The following is a 13,917-nucleotide window of genomic DNA, read 5'->3' on the forward strand; positions in this document are numbered from 1 at the left end:
AAAAAAAAAAAAAAAAAAAAGAAAAAAGAAAAAAGTGGAAAAAAGTGAAAAAAGCGTGGAATTTTTGACGCCAACATTTCATTTCCCTTGCTTCTTCACCCTTCGGGAATATTTCGCTCGCGGTACATACCGGACGACGAAGTATTTTCTCCGATTTTTCTCCTTCCTTTTATTTTCCACCATTATCTTCTTTCCCTTCCTTTTTATTTTTTTCATTTCGTAAGCAAAAGGTGTCCGTCACGCATACACACCCCCCGAAAGGACTAATGCATTGCAGTAAATGCTGCGGCAAGTAGCGTAATGTTTCTCAGCGAGCTCGCTCCTTTAAATCAATGATTCCCTACTCCACACGTACACAATGGGAGGGCAGGACTTTTTCAGTGTCAAGGTGAACGGTATCTGCGCCATGTATCCGAAAAGAAGCGATATCCTCCCCCCCCCCCTCTCCCTTCCCCTGTTTTTGGCTCGATTTCCATGTTGCGTGCTCATATATTCCATCCCGGCATTTGCCATCTCTCCGGCTGGTCCATATGTGACCTTGCGACGGGTCAAGTTCTGTCGGTCGAAGAATTTATTCGCCACATGCCAGTGACCCCATTATCGCGTATCCATTTTCAAATAAATCGCCCGAGCCCATGGGCCTTCCAAACGTGAATTCCTATCCCGGTGTGCTAAATTGTCCCCTCCCCCCCCCTCCCCCTCTTCCCTTCCCCAAAATATTCCAATCTCGATTATTACAAAGCGCGACTCGTCGAAACGGATGCGCCCCCCTTCCCTTTTTTAAATTCTGAAAATCTTTTTTCTCTCCTCTCTTATTTTTTTTTTTTCTTTTTCTCGTTCGACGATGAAAAACGGATAAAGAGGATAAAGAGAGATCCTTAAGTATTTGTTGTTCAAAGGGTGTGCTCGTTTTATTACGTACTGTAATTTTAATCAAATTTCGAGGGAGGGGATGGAGAAGAGGAGGCGTTTTGGCCGAAGCCCCAAAGCTAAATAAATTCATAATCCACGGACAATTATTCACCCAAGTTTGGACAACGCCCCTCGCAATCAATTACTCTAGAACGATGTGTGTACTTCTGATTGAATTCGTTAGACGAATTACTCGCTTCCGGGGCATTCCGCAGTACAGTTTGTACGTATACATTCATCATTCCATTTAGTTGTCCCTTCGTTCGAAAAGTTTGAGTTAAATCACGAATTTATTTTACGCATATTTGAAATGTAATAATGTTAAAAATTAGATGTATTATCGAAATAAATAATTTATGTATTTCTCACGTAATTTTACAATTTTTCACTCACTTTCTCTCTTCGGTTCATCCTTATACGTGTTCCATGTTAATGATAAGTCTGTCGATTATTTTTCTAGTTATTTTTTACTTTTTTATTATTAATGGCATAATAATAAAATTCACATCGGTAAATTGTACTTTAAATAGAAATATTCTGGAAAACGGGTGGTAAATAATTACTCAACTTATATTTTATTAATCTATCTCTTGAAACGTGTATTTTGAACATTCTGACGATAATAAAGATGCAAGATGAAAGGAAACATTTTATCTCGTTTCTTCGGATTATACGAAGATTAATTATTTTCAACAATCGGTAATTAAATTCTACATTTGAATCTGGCAAGTACTTGGGCAATTGTCTTTGCAAATATAATTGTCTTACATATTTTATTGCATCTTTATTGTAATAATATCTCAACGAACGATTTCTATCCATTGTTGTTAATTGATTACATGTACATAAATTTATTAAGAAATTCACGCACGTTCAAGCATAAATATACGAATTAAAATTTATTTTCAATTTCGTTCGTAATTTTCTTCAAACTCCAAGATAATAAATATCTATCCTCGAATCTTTGTTTGTTGCAAAAACGCGTGACAGAGTGGGGGAAAACGAGCTGGAGAACGATTAATTGGAACGAATTAAGGAATCGATGGATCCGTAAAGTTGATCGGAAATTTCCACGAAACTCGTTTCGTTATTTCAACGATCGAGATACAAAGAGAGATGCATGGAAAAACAAAGTGAAATTACGTTATTCCCCTTAATTATTCCCTCGTTACAGAAACTAACGAAGTTCGAAATTGGAAAATTTCCAAATTAACCAATCCGTGTTGAGAATATTCTAGATTCGATTCCGTTTCTTTTTCTCTTCACAAAATCTTAAAGCACGTCACATTTTTCCTCCCTACTTCATTAAATATAAACACAATATATTAACTATCGTAACTCGTTTAATTTAAATTGTTTCAGTCGCGCGTCAACAACTTATAAACAAATTAACATCGCGCATCATCACGTGACACGATTCCCATTTCTTCCACGCAAACGCAAACGCAAAACTGCTGGGATCGTAATCTGCAACCGCGCGTGCTTTACTCGCACGGTAGAGGAAAGAAGGAAAGAAAAGGAAAAAAGGATAGAGAGAATCGGTAGACGCAAGAAATTACAATTTGACGGAACGAAATTAACCGTGAAATTGGAGGACGTGAAAATTGGCACGCAGCGGTTAATGAGCCAGCTACGGCAAAACTGGCACGTATGATCCACTCGTATTGATTCGTAATGCCTCGAACCGTAGTAGCAGTTGGTACGGCCTAGAACAGAAATAACTGAAAACACACAGGCCTCTGCGAGCGCGTCGAACCATCCTAACCCCGCCTAAGTTAATACGATTCCGCTCCTCGATTGCTTTCTTTGCCCTGGTTAATAAGAATTTGATTTTCTCCCCGGATCGATCCCCTCCGCCTCAGGAAAAGAGGTGGAGGGGGGGGGAGGAGGAGGAGGAGGAGGAGGAGGAGGAGGAGGAGGAGGTTTATCCAGAAATATCGGCCGATGACGACGAACCACGGTTAACCACTCCCCCCCTGGAAATTTATGAAAGTTATTCCGTCTCTGTCCTGCAATTGGCTTCGCGTCCTCTCTTCCCCCTCTCCTTTTTAGTGGCGCGCGCGAGAGAGAGAGAGATAGAGTTCGATCTTAACGAACGACGTGACAACGTCGTGGTCGTGGAAATGGGAGTTAAGGGAGGAATGGACGATCGCGCAGCACGATAGAGACACGAAATACGTCTCTATCTGGGAAACGCCGTGACCCCGTCTACGGCTCAACAAAGATATCTTGATCGATTGTGTTGCTACTACGCGTTCGTTTTCGTTCGATAATTGAATTCGGTCGATTTGCAATTCGGTAATAGGTAATAGCAGCTTGGACGATTAAAAGGATTGCGGGACGAGAAAATTATTGCAAGGAATAATGCTTTCTCTTTTGGAAAGCAGAGTTTTGGAAATCAAATATTTTCCAAAAAAAAAAAAAAGAAGAAGAGACTCCTCTTTATTTCCCTTCGGGAGTGATTTCGCCTTCGTGGGAGGCGCCGGTTTCTTCACTCGATTACCCGGCAACAGAAACACGGCATGGACGATATTAAAGCGCATTGTGCATTGACATAAAATCCCCGTTCGAGCTTGCACCTTAACGGAAATTAAAACGGAATTTCCATCGGACGATAGGGGGGGAAGGAGATTAGAATTTCGTTCGTAAATGTTAGTTACATCGTACGCAAGTCCAACGTTGTTTCTTAAATTATTTATTATTAATATTGCGCTGATGCTGATCGCGTTTTATAAATTTACTTCGTGTATACTCGTAAACTGAATGATCTAAAATATCTGTTTCTATTATTATTCGCCGAGCGTGGAAACAAATATTTGCTCAGAAATTTGTTTTCATGAGGTATAAATATTTAGAAACATTCTTGGTAAATTATCTAAATATTGCCGGTATTACATATATTATATACACGATTGATAATAACGACGAGTAGATAAATATCGATTGATCGATAATTCTGCAAATGTGACGAAATGTCACACGTTCGTAGAATGTTAGAAAATATAATATTGTTACAAGCGTTATGGAAATGAAAAATATTTTCGTCTTGTATCGTTTCATTCACGGTGAATGGGAAAATAACGATACACTCCTCCCCCTCTCCCCCTCCCAAGTTACCCAAGTTACCACGCAGGAAGGAACAATGAAAGAAGCCACTCGAATCAAAGCTCTTGAAATTAGGATACCTTTGAAGATAGGGATTGAGAACCGCTGCCTTAAAACAGCACTGCGTGCCAGATCGATACCACGTCGGCTACCCTTAAACTCTGAAATGTGGACCGAAGTGAACGCAAAACACACAGTTCTAGTACTGTGATTCGTAAGAAAAAAAAAAAAAAAAAAAAGAGAGAGGGAAAAAAGAAGAAGAAGAAGAAGAAAGTGAAAACTCGTTGGAAATATTTTATAAAGATTCCTCAGGCGATTTTACAAGCGATCCTTTTTCATCGATTCAATCTCTCTGTGAAAAATTATACCGTCTTCGATCATCTAAAGCTAAATCGTCCAAGTAACTTTTCCAATTTTTCGATAACCCATTGCAGGCTTATTTGTTAGTTCGTTAAATGAGGAATGTAAACAAATTTTAATTTTTTAATTTCGTCGCAAAAAAGAATATTTTAATAAAGATCCCCGATTTTTCACGAGCCTGACTTTACGCAATTTGTAACTTGTTTCAATTGTCTCCCGTTACACTTCATTATCGATAACAACCGAATGTTATTCGAAAAATTTGATAGGTAGGTTGCTTACAAACGACGATAAATCTTTAATATAATCGCCTACATTTGCGGAAACAGCGTTAATAATGGATCCTGTGATTGTGCGATTGCAGAGCATACTTCGTTCAAAATTAAATTGAACCGATCCCAATGAACGTAGTCCCCAATTGTGAGCATAAGTTTGGATAAAATTGTGGAGATACAATATTTGTTCGTTATCGAAACGATTTGATTACGAGATTACTTCGTTAAAATTTGAAATTTGTTTTAACGCGACAAAAACAAAAATATGTCCGTGTTTTTTTTTTTTTAGAATGGACGCAAACAAACCTCGTTAAGAAAGTTTTATTTGATTCCTTAATTTGATTATCACGTGCCCCGAGCGAAAATATTGGCTCAAAATGGCTCAAGATTGACGTCTTTAGACTTGGGAAATAATTGGTGAAAACTGATGATTCTTACGTAAGGAGAAACGTCTACTTTGCTAATTTGAAAGATAAAGATTTATCTTGTTAGGCGATATGTTAGCATAAGGGGGAAAAAAAAAATATATATAATAGGATGAATGGAAATTTAATTAATTATCTAAGTGAAAAATTGTTGCATAATAAAAATCCTTGTAGTTTCACAGAGACAAACGAGGCAAGAGAATAACATTCTATTCCTCTTCGTATTTCGTTCTCCTCATACAAAGACAAAATACTTTTACTCCCTCTGAGGAATTTTGACAGGCGGCAATATCAAATTAAAAATTTTAAATTTAACCTCAACGTGTTTCTTATAATAATTAAAAAGACATTATTTATAAACTTCCCCGGTTTTAAATTGCATACAATATTATTTCTCACTGGCGATAATTTGCGTTCCATTTTGAACGTCGAAGAATCGCCTATCGATCGCCGATTCTCAGAGAATTAGGCGAAGGATGCCTGAAAGTTGAAACGGGTGAACACGCAACGTTTTCGCGTGCGTTTACATCACGCCTCGATCTAGATTTAATTAAACGGCGACATGAATTCCCCGGGTCCGTAATTCCGTGAGTCGAGGCGAGGATAATTTTGAAAAGAAAAAGTGAGTTCAACATCGATGCGTTCGATTAACAAATCTTAACAGCTGCGTTAATTATAACGAACTATTGCTGATAATCGAGCGATGGATAACTCGTTCAGTCACGAGTTAAATTTGGAAAGAAGTGGAAATTATTCATTTAAATTAAATTTACATTTTTCTCGTCGGGATTCAGATAGAATTAATTCGATATCTTCTAATTTAAAAAGAAAAAAAAAAAAAGAAAGAAGATTAAATAATTACGCGAATCCTTGAAATAATTGCGATTCAAAATTCGAACGAAATTTCCTTTTATTCCAAAGACGGGCGATTCAACAATCCCAAGCATGGATATCAAGATTTAAAAACCTCTCCTTCCTTTAAACGTGAACAACTTAATAACCAGAAACGATTCTTTCGAAACGAGATTTATTCGCCACGTTAACGACGGTGCGACCGGAAACATAATCAGACCTCCGATTGTCTCCACCCCGAAGGAGCGAGTCCACAGATTCGCGCAGCCCTTTTCTCCTCCTCTCGAGGAAAACGAGATATCGAGTAAGTTTCGAACGAGAGAGGCGTGTCCGCAAGAAAGACGGCGAGATAAATGAAAAAAAAGATTAAAAATCGCGCTTAAACGCGATCGTTATTACAACAACATTGAGAATTTTCAATTCTCTCAATCTTTTTCCACTGGTGACTTTTCTTTAAACGAGAAGAAGAAGAAGAAGAAGAAGAAGAAGAAGAAGAAGAAGAAGAAGATGAAAAAGAAAATTGATTCCACCGCTCTGTGCACACTCTTTAGAGAATCTAGAAAAATTTCAGAGATATGACGAGGGGGAATATATGAAGTAATAACGTGTAAAAGAGGGATGGACGCGTGGAAAGTGAAAATCCGGGGGATTCGAAAAGCCCGGGAATATTAATATTGTGGGAACGAGATGACGGAGGATTCGCTATATATATATATTTTTGTCAAGTTGCACGACACCGAGTCGAAAAACACGGTCGCGGCTCGTTAGAACGGCCTACGGCCGTTAATATCGATTCAGACCCTCGACAAAGGATCCGAGTGCTGTTTGCACCCAGTTTACCCCTCGATGAAAACTTACGCGAAAGTGTCTGAAATAAACCGTGTCTGAATGTAGCCACGTTGGGAAAAAATTTCCTTATCTCATTGTGGAAGCGACAATGACAATCCTTCCTCGGGAATCCTGAAATTGCTTGAAATCAACTTCGAATACGATTAATTATCCTTTCCACGTGTACATTTTTGTAATATAGTTTTAATTTACATCTCGTATGCTTCTTCTAAAAAAGATAATTGTAAACGTAAACACGTAAAAATGATTTGAAAAATGTTTACGAAGCGTGTAATTTTTCCTAACGTTTAATATCGCGTGGAACGAAGAAGAAATTTTACACTCGCGATAATAAACGGTTCGCTTGATGTAACTTGAATCATAAACTCATTCCTCTGTGCGACAAATGTAACATTCGTATTATTGTTACAAATTTAGAGACGTGCGGCGAACAATAAAGATAAAACAACAAGGGAAAAGGTTTTCATATTCCAAGGGGAAAGGTATTCCTACATTTCACGGTTTTCGAAACGACGGTTTGCACCGATTTCGTTTCGCATCGATCCATCGACACCGAGCCAAAAATTTTCTGTACGCTCTTCGAGATATTCGACGAAAGAGTTCCCCCTCCCCTTTTTTTATCCGTGACTAGCATTCATCCAATTTCTTTCTCGATTTAACGCGCTCGCATAACAGGGAGCAGAGAGGAGGGGAGGTATACACAATGTTTCTCTGCACGTGTCCGATAGGCTTGGTAACTCTGCACCGATGGGCGCAAAATGGATGGTCGATTGAAAATTGCCGTGGTATCACGAGCGTACCTGTCAACGCTCATCCCACCACGTGACCCAACGCGTGACTTAGTGTCGCGAGAGGTCGTGGTTGAAGCGTGAAATCAAAGTTTCGTTGTTGGCTGCGAAGCAGCGATACGGTTCCACAGATTACTTTTTAACCTCGTCAATTTATCACCTTCCCGTTATTTATAGTCCGGATCCTACAGTTTTCCATTCTGTTTGCTGGCTGATCGATAAGGAATGGGAAGAAACTTTTATTTTATTTTATTTATTTAATTCATACAAGTTTGTCGTTCCAACGAATCCTTCAAGCCACGCGCATGCGTACTCCCACCGAGATATTTTAATAACGTGCTCGCAAGATACATCGTCATTCTACGCGAACAGTTCGAATCTTTGCCGAGTAACGAGTGATACAATTATTAAAATTTTCCAATGCCTTAATTTCCAATGTCGAAAAGAAAAATGAATCATATAGGACAACTTTTTGTTTAAATTATCCTGACCTCAGCTTTGTATAGAATGCTTTCGAGTTTTGCATTTTAAATAATATTTTTAATAAACCATTTTTGCATCACTTTTATAAGAATTCAATACTTTTATTACACCTATGGAATATTTTTCCAAATGTGAAGATCCTAAATTCGAATATGTGACGTGTCAGTCAACGTTTAAGATTCGTTATTTATTTATTTTCCTTTCTTTCTTTCCACAGTTTTCGTCTATCGGCCATGCACGGGATTAAACGTTCCTGAATAATTCAGCTTTAACCACTTAAGCTCTTGTTTCACACCGACCATCCAAAATGTACGTCTCTCGCGCGAGCCGAGGATTTAATTACTCTGAGCCGTTAAAACGAGCGGGTAAGCAGTTTTATATATATGTATATACACACACACACATATATATATATATATATATATATATACACATATATAATGAGGAAGAAAGAAGAGAGAGAGAGAAGAAAAATTGTCCTTTGAATCGACAAGGAGGGGCGAAAAACTTCGATAAGAGGAAGATTCAATTTTCATTCGGTGGACGATCGAGCCGTATTAGCTGAATAAAAATTGGCCGTGTTTTCTCGAAACGGCCCACGCCGAAATAACGACGATAATGCGGCAATTTTTGGCCGGCCACGCGTCCGGAAAAATTCGAAGGCGGACAAACAAGGCCCGAATCGACTAGGATTCTCGTTCAAGGATTGATGGGAGCCATGAAAATACTTCCAAGTATTTCTTCGCCTCGACTTGGAAACTTTTTTAACAAATTTAAACAAAAATCTCTCACACTTGTCGTCGTTCTCCACGGGGATGAATTAAAAAGATCAACGTTATTAACCGCTTGAGCGGATCCGGGAAGAGGATGAAAAGGGAAAAGAGGATGAAATGAGATGACTCACTCGCTTCGCCGCGAGCATCGCGTTTACTAGCGGATATCGCGTGGAAAAGGGAAAGTAAATACACGTGTAAAAGAGAGAAAGAGAGAGAGAGAGAGGAAATAAAACTTGCCTCGCTACGGTGTCCTCGAAGATTGTAATTCGCCCTTAGCGGAAGTTCCGTGGCTCTCGTTCGGCAATGAGACGTGGTAAAAGTCACCCCCACCAGGCCTCGGGCATTCCCAGTGGCCAGCCACCCTTCTTGATAGTAATTCGTACGGTCCAGTTTCCATCCTTCGTCCTGAATTACAGAGAAACTCGTATCGTTATCGCTCGTCCATTTTCTCGATTCCGTATTATTATTTTCGATGATTAAAAAATGTTAGATGTACGTTGCGTGTTCGATAAATAATTTTAATGGGGAACAGATTTTCGTTCCTTTGGATTTGACGTACGAGCGACGATCAAAATTAAATTTGACAGCCAATAAAGTGACGAGTCAATTTTGTAATTGGATTCAATAACATGCAAATCGATTCAGTGGCGCTTAGTTGATAATTTACTACCTACCGCTTTAATTATCTATGAAACTGAACTAATGAAACGAGAGTTTCCCCTGTCGTGGGGATCATCTTAAGGGAAAATTTATCCTTTAACGATTACTTGTGAGTTTTCTATCTACGAACCGTCCCTTCTTACCAATGTGAATTGAATTTGTCGCATGCGACACGGAATATCACGATTAATCTTTCGAGGTCCCTTATTTTTAATCTATCTAAGAATTAAGATTTAATTAATTAAGATATCGTTGTGGATATAAATAGCGTGGAAATAAATTTGTAAATTCGATTAATTATCATCATCATCCTGTAACGAGACGATGCTTAGATGATCACATAGTTTAAACCTTTATCAATGTCGTTAAGCATTTTCGATCGATTATCATAATTTTTACAGCGATATTTGTAATAGAAATGCGTTAATTCAAATCAAGTATCGTTTCGTAGATACACGTAGATACACGCACACGTAGGATAATCATAGGAAGCATAATTACATTTAACCTTTAAAATTTACGTAAAATTTGATTACGTATACCTCGAGTTTTGAATATAAAACTCGATGTTTAATAAGAATTTGAAAGTCAAATCGCACACCGTACACAAATGAATCTTTTTCGCACGCGAGGAAATACACAGAGTTACATTTCGTTTGAATGAAATTTTGTTGGCAAACAAAAGTTGTTGAAACGGAACAAATAACGTTAAAAAATTATCATCTCCACGAAGATGTAGGACTTAATTTGCATAGACAATGGAGATAAATAAATAAATAAATAAAATTCGTATCACAATATTCTTATATATTTTAAGAGAGCAAAAATTATCATCTCCACAAAGATGTAGGACTTAATTTAATTTACTAGACAATGGAGATAAATAAATAAATAAATGAATAAAATTCGTATTGTCACAATATTCTTGTAAATTTGGAAAATTTGAAAATATACTTTAAGAGAGTAAAAATTATCATCTCTACGAAGATGTAGGATTTATATATATATATATAATTTACAAAGACAATGGAAATAAATAAATAAATAATAAAATTCGTATCGTCACAATATTCTTGTAAATTTGGAAAATTTGAAAATATATTTTAAGAGAGTAAAAATTATCATCTCCACGAAGATGTAGGATTTAATTTACAAAGACAATGGAAATAAATAATAATAAATAATAAATAAATAATAAAATTCGTATCGTCACAATATTTTTATAAATTTGAAAATATATTTTAAGAGAGCAAAAATTTGACTTTGTTAACAACGTTTGTACTGAGCGCGCATACTCTTCCCACATATACATCGCGAGGCGTGCAAAGAGAACGCTGGAGCATTGATTTTCACACCCGCCAACATTGGACTTAGGGTTGTTGAAGTATGCTACGAGTATGCCACGCCGCGTATATTATTTCTAAATATCGCTCTAATTTAATATACAATTTATTAAATCGCGGGTATTCGCAACAGGAATATCAGTTGTTAAATTAAACTCGAACAATTTCCGTCTTTTCGTCGCGGGGAAAGAAGACAGACACAGGGCGTTATGAATTCGTTATGCAAATTCAAAGAAGTACGACGCCGATCTGCATACACGTATGAATAATTTCTGGTTAAATTAGAATGCCATGCAGCATTCGATAATAAATTATAAAACTGTAAAACGCGAAGAATAAGGAATAAATAAATTAATTTTCCTTCCCTCCATTCAAATGAGAATGAAAATAAATACAAAAAAAAAAGATTTCTTCGTCGAATATAATTTTTTCGTTGATAGAAAACGTCGTGTGTTTTGTCCATCTAATTATATCAACGTGGAAAAAACGTGGAATTGCAGATTAGAATTTTTATTCTACTAGAAAGAGAGAGAGAGAGACAAAGAAAAAGAAAGAAAGAGAGAATCTGTTTACGCCTGCAAATACTGATATTGTAATGATTTAGAAGCTATGACTATCGAATGCCTTCGATTTACTAAGATACTATATAATATATTTGTGGACTATATATAAGTTACTCATGTGTTCACAAACTAATCGTATCGGACTACTGAGGTCTATTTGGAAATAAACGTGTCCAACACGGAAAAAGCGTCTTCCTAAATTAGTAGGAAGGATGGATTGGACACGTCAATAACCAATAAACAGTGGATGATTTGCGACACCGCCAAAATACAGTTATTTTAAGACAAGCTGGACAGGTAAGCGCATCCCTCTCACAGGCCACCTGGAACGTGAACAATGCCAGCGTTGTTCGAGTCAATACGGTGTTAAGATCGGCTCCGTTAAGCCCAAGTATTGTAGAAATATATAATTTAATGTGCCGACTAGACTCTCGAAATAATCCTTACAAACATTACTCATTGTTCAAGTTCAAAAGAGACCTACCAGCCATAAAAACGGAAAGGGACCTCCTTTGGAAAACTTTCCTCGAACAAACTTGTCGTAAATCACGAGAGCAATTAGTGCTCGCGAACAGAGTCTTAACGAAGGGATGAAATCGTAGAGATAAAACACGTACGTGTTAAATATGCACTGCGAGAATATTCTCAAATCTTTATCTTTTTAAAAAACTTCCTCCTGCCAATTTTACCTCCTCCCGTGTTAATTACTGTGTGTTTGTGTGTATGTATGTGTATACGCTTGGTTGGAACGGAATTAGTTGTTAAATGGTAAACATTCAAGCTCAACGTACTAATTATAAATACACATTACGTCGAATATATATGTTCGTATAACATACACGTGTACGTTTTATTTTAAAAATTAAATACAAAGATACCATTTCTATTTCATTGCATACTTTCCCTTCTTTCTAAAACTCTTTCTCGAAACAAGCCTCGATTCAACCAATCCCCTAACATTAGTACCACGGTTTTTCTACGTTTCCATATCCGTCGATATTCGATCATAACGTGGCTCGTTTCCCTTTCCTCGATCGGGCCACATTCCTCAAATAGAAACGAGGCTAATAATTTTTTACGATCGATCACGACCCGGACCGAACCGAATATAACAACGCGTCGTCCACGGAGAAAGAAGAAAAAAAAAGAAAAAAAAGTTCCGTCTGCCCTCTCGATATTAGATGGATTCACCACTGTATCGCTCGTTCTCTCCCCCCCACCTAGTAAAACACACACACCGTTGGCTTGATATTACTATTCGTCGGCACGTAACTCTTCCACTTAAGCGCGACTGCGTCAGGTGGCGGGGCGTAGGCTTCAATGTTACAAGGGTTTCACCCCTCAGACCTGTCATACATATGTAGGTGTAATTATTCCAGCCGGCGCGAACCCTTAGAAAAATAAGCATCACGGTGGCGCGAAGACAGATTTCGACCCGACACTGAGAACGTTCAACCAGTTCGGAAAAATAGACGGACGGCTCTCTAACTTTTTCTAACACAAGCTTCAATAGTCGTCCGTTGGAATTTTTCGACCCGAAAGTTTCTAGAAAGAAACGATCGTGCGAATTAACTCGGTACCTCGTTTTTTTCCTCCTTAACGAGTCGAGCGTAAACGGAACGTTTATTCGACGAGAATTGTTCTTTTATATTAGCGAATTGTTGAGTTTGACGAAAATTTTTTTTAATCGTTGATCTTTCGTCGATTTTTCCTTAGCTTTTATCGCGGGATCCAAGTTATTTTTATATTACGGAGGAGAAAAGGAAGGTTGGGAAATTTTAATTATTACGATTTCAAAGAGTTTCTCTCAACTCGATGACGAGCTGCACGTCTTTAATAGTTGGCTTCCCTTCTCTCGTCGATTGCCTGCCTTTCAACCAACCCAATTTATTCTATCTACTTGATACACATGCATATATTGACTCCTACTTGAAAACAATAAGTTGACTCGGCAATTAACTCTACTTTCGACGCGAAGATCGCGTGACACGAACAAAGAATTTTTTTTTTCTTTTTTTTTTTTTTTACTCTTTAAATTCCGTCAGAGAGGAAAGTTTTTTTTTTTCATTTTTTCATTTTTTTTTTCCCCTCCTCCTTCAAACAATAAGATGGCGTACGATATAAATATTTTTCTCGCTTCAAAACTCGTTCAATTATTTTTCTGAAAACTTATTCAAAACTTTTTTTTATTCGAATCGTGATCCCAAGTTGAAATTTAATTAAAAAACTTGTTTCGCCGGTACGCAGGAAAAATCACTTAGATACACTTCGGTTGTGATGAAACACGATCTCAAAATAATTATGTACCAACTATTTGCTCCTTGACATTTCAATTCATTTCAATATAATCGCGACAAATAAATTTAAAGATTTTTCATAATTAATTAATGTACAAATTACGTACAGAATAAATTAATTAATTAAAGCAAATATCATTAAAACGTGTCACGGGATCAAAATCGAAGCGTGTATATAATCTAATTACAAATAATTTAAATCAATTTCAACGATTCTATCCCTCGTGAC

At 37.3% G+C, this 13,917-nt stretch overlaps 1 protein-coding gene across 3 annotated transcripts in view; it reads right to left on the reverse strand.

Annotated features, from left to right (window-relative positions):
• Positions 1–13,917, reverse strand: part of LOC122712982 (tubby-related protein 4) — a 38,425-nt gene that overhangs the window by 16,008 nt on the left and 8,500 nt on the right. For all 3 annotated transcript variants that reach the window (XM_043933088.1, XM_043933087.1, XM_043933086.1), the window contains exon 2: positions 9,063–9,230. In XM_043933088.1, the coding sequence (XP_043789023.1) occupies positions 9,063–9,230 (168 nt within the window). The remainder of the gene's footprint in view (positions 1–9,062; positions 9,231–13,917) is intronic.

Source organism: Apis laboriosa, unplaced genomic scaffold (genome assembly GCF_014066325.1).
Source record: "Apis laboriosa isolate Shangri-la unplaced genomic scaffold, ASM1406632v1 scaffold21_cov150, whole genome shotgun sequence".
NCBI lineage: Eukaryota > Metazoa > Arthropoda > Insecta > Hymenoptera > Apidae > Apis > Apis laboriosa.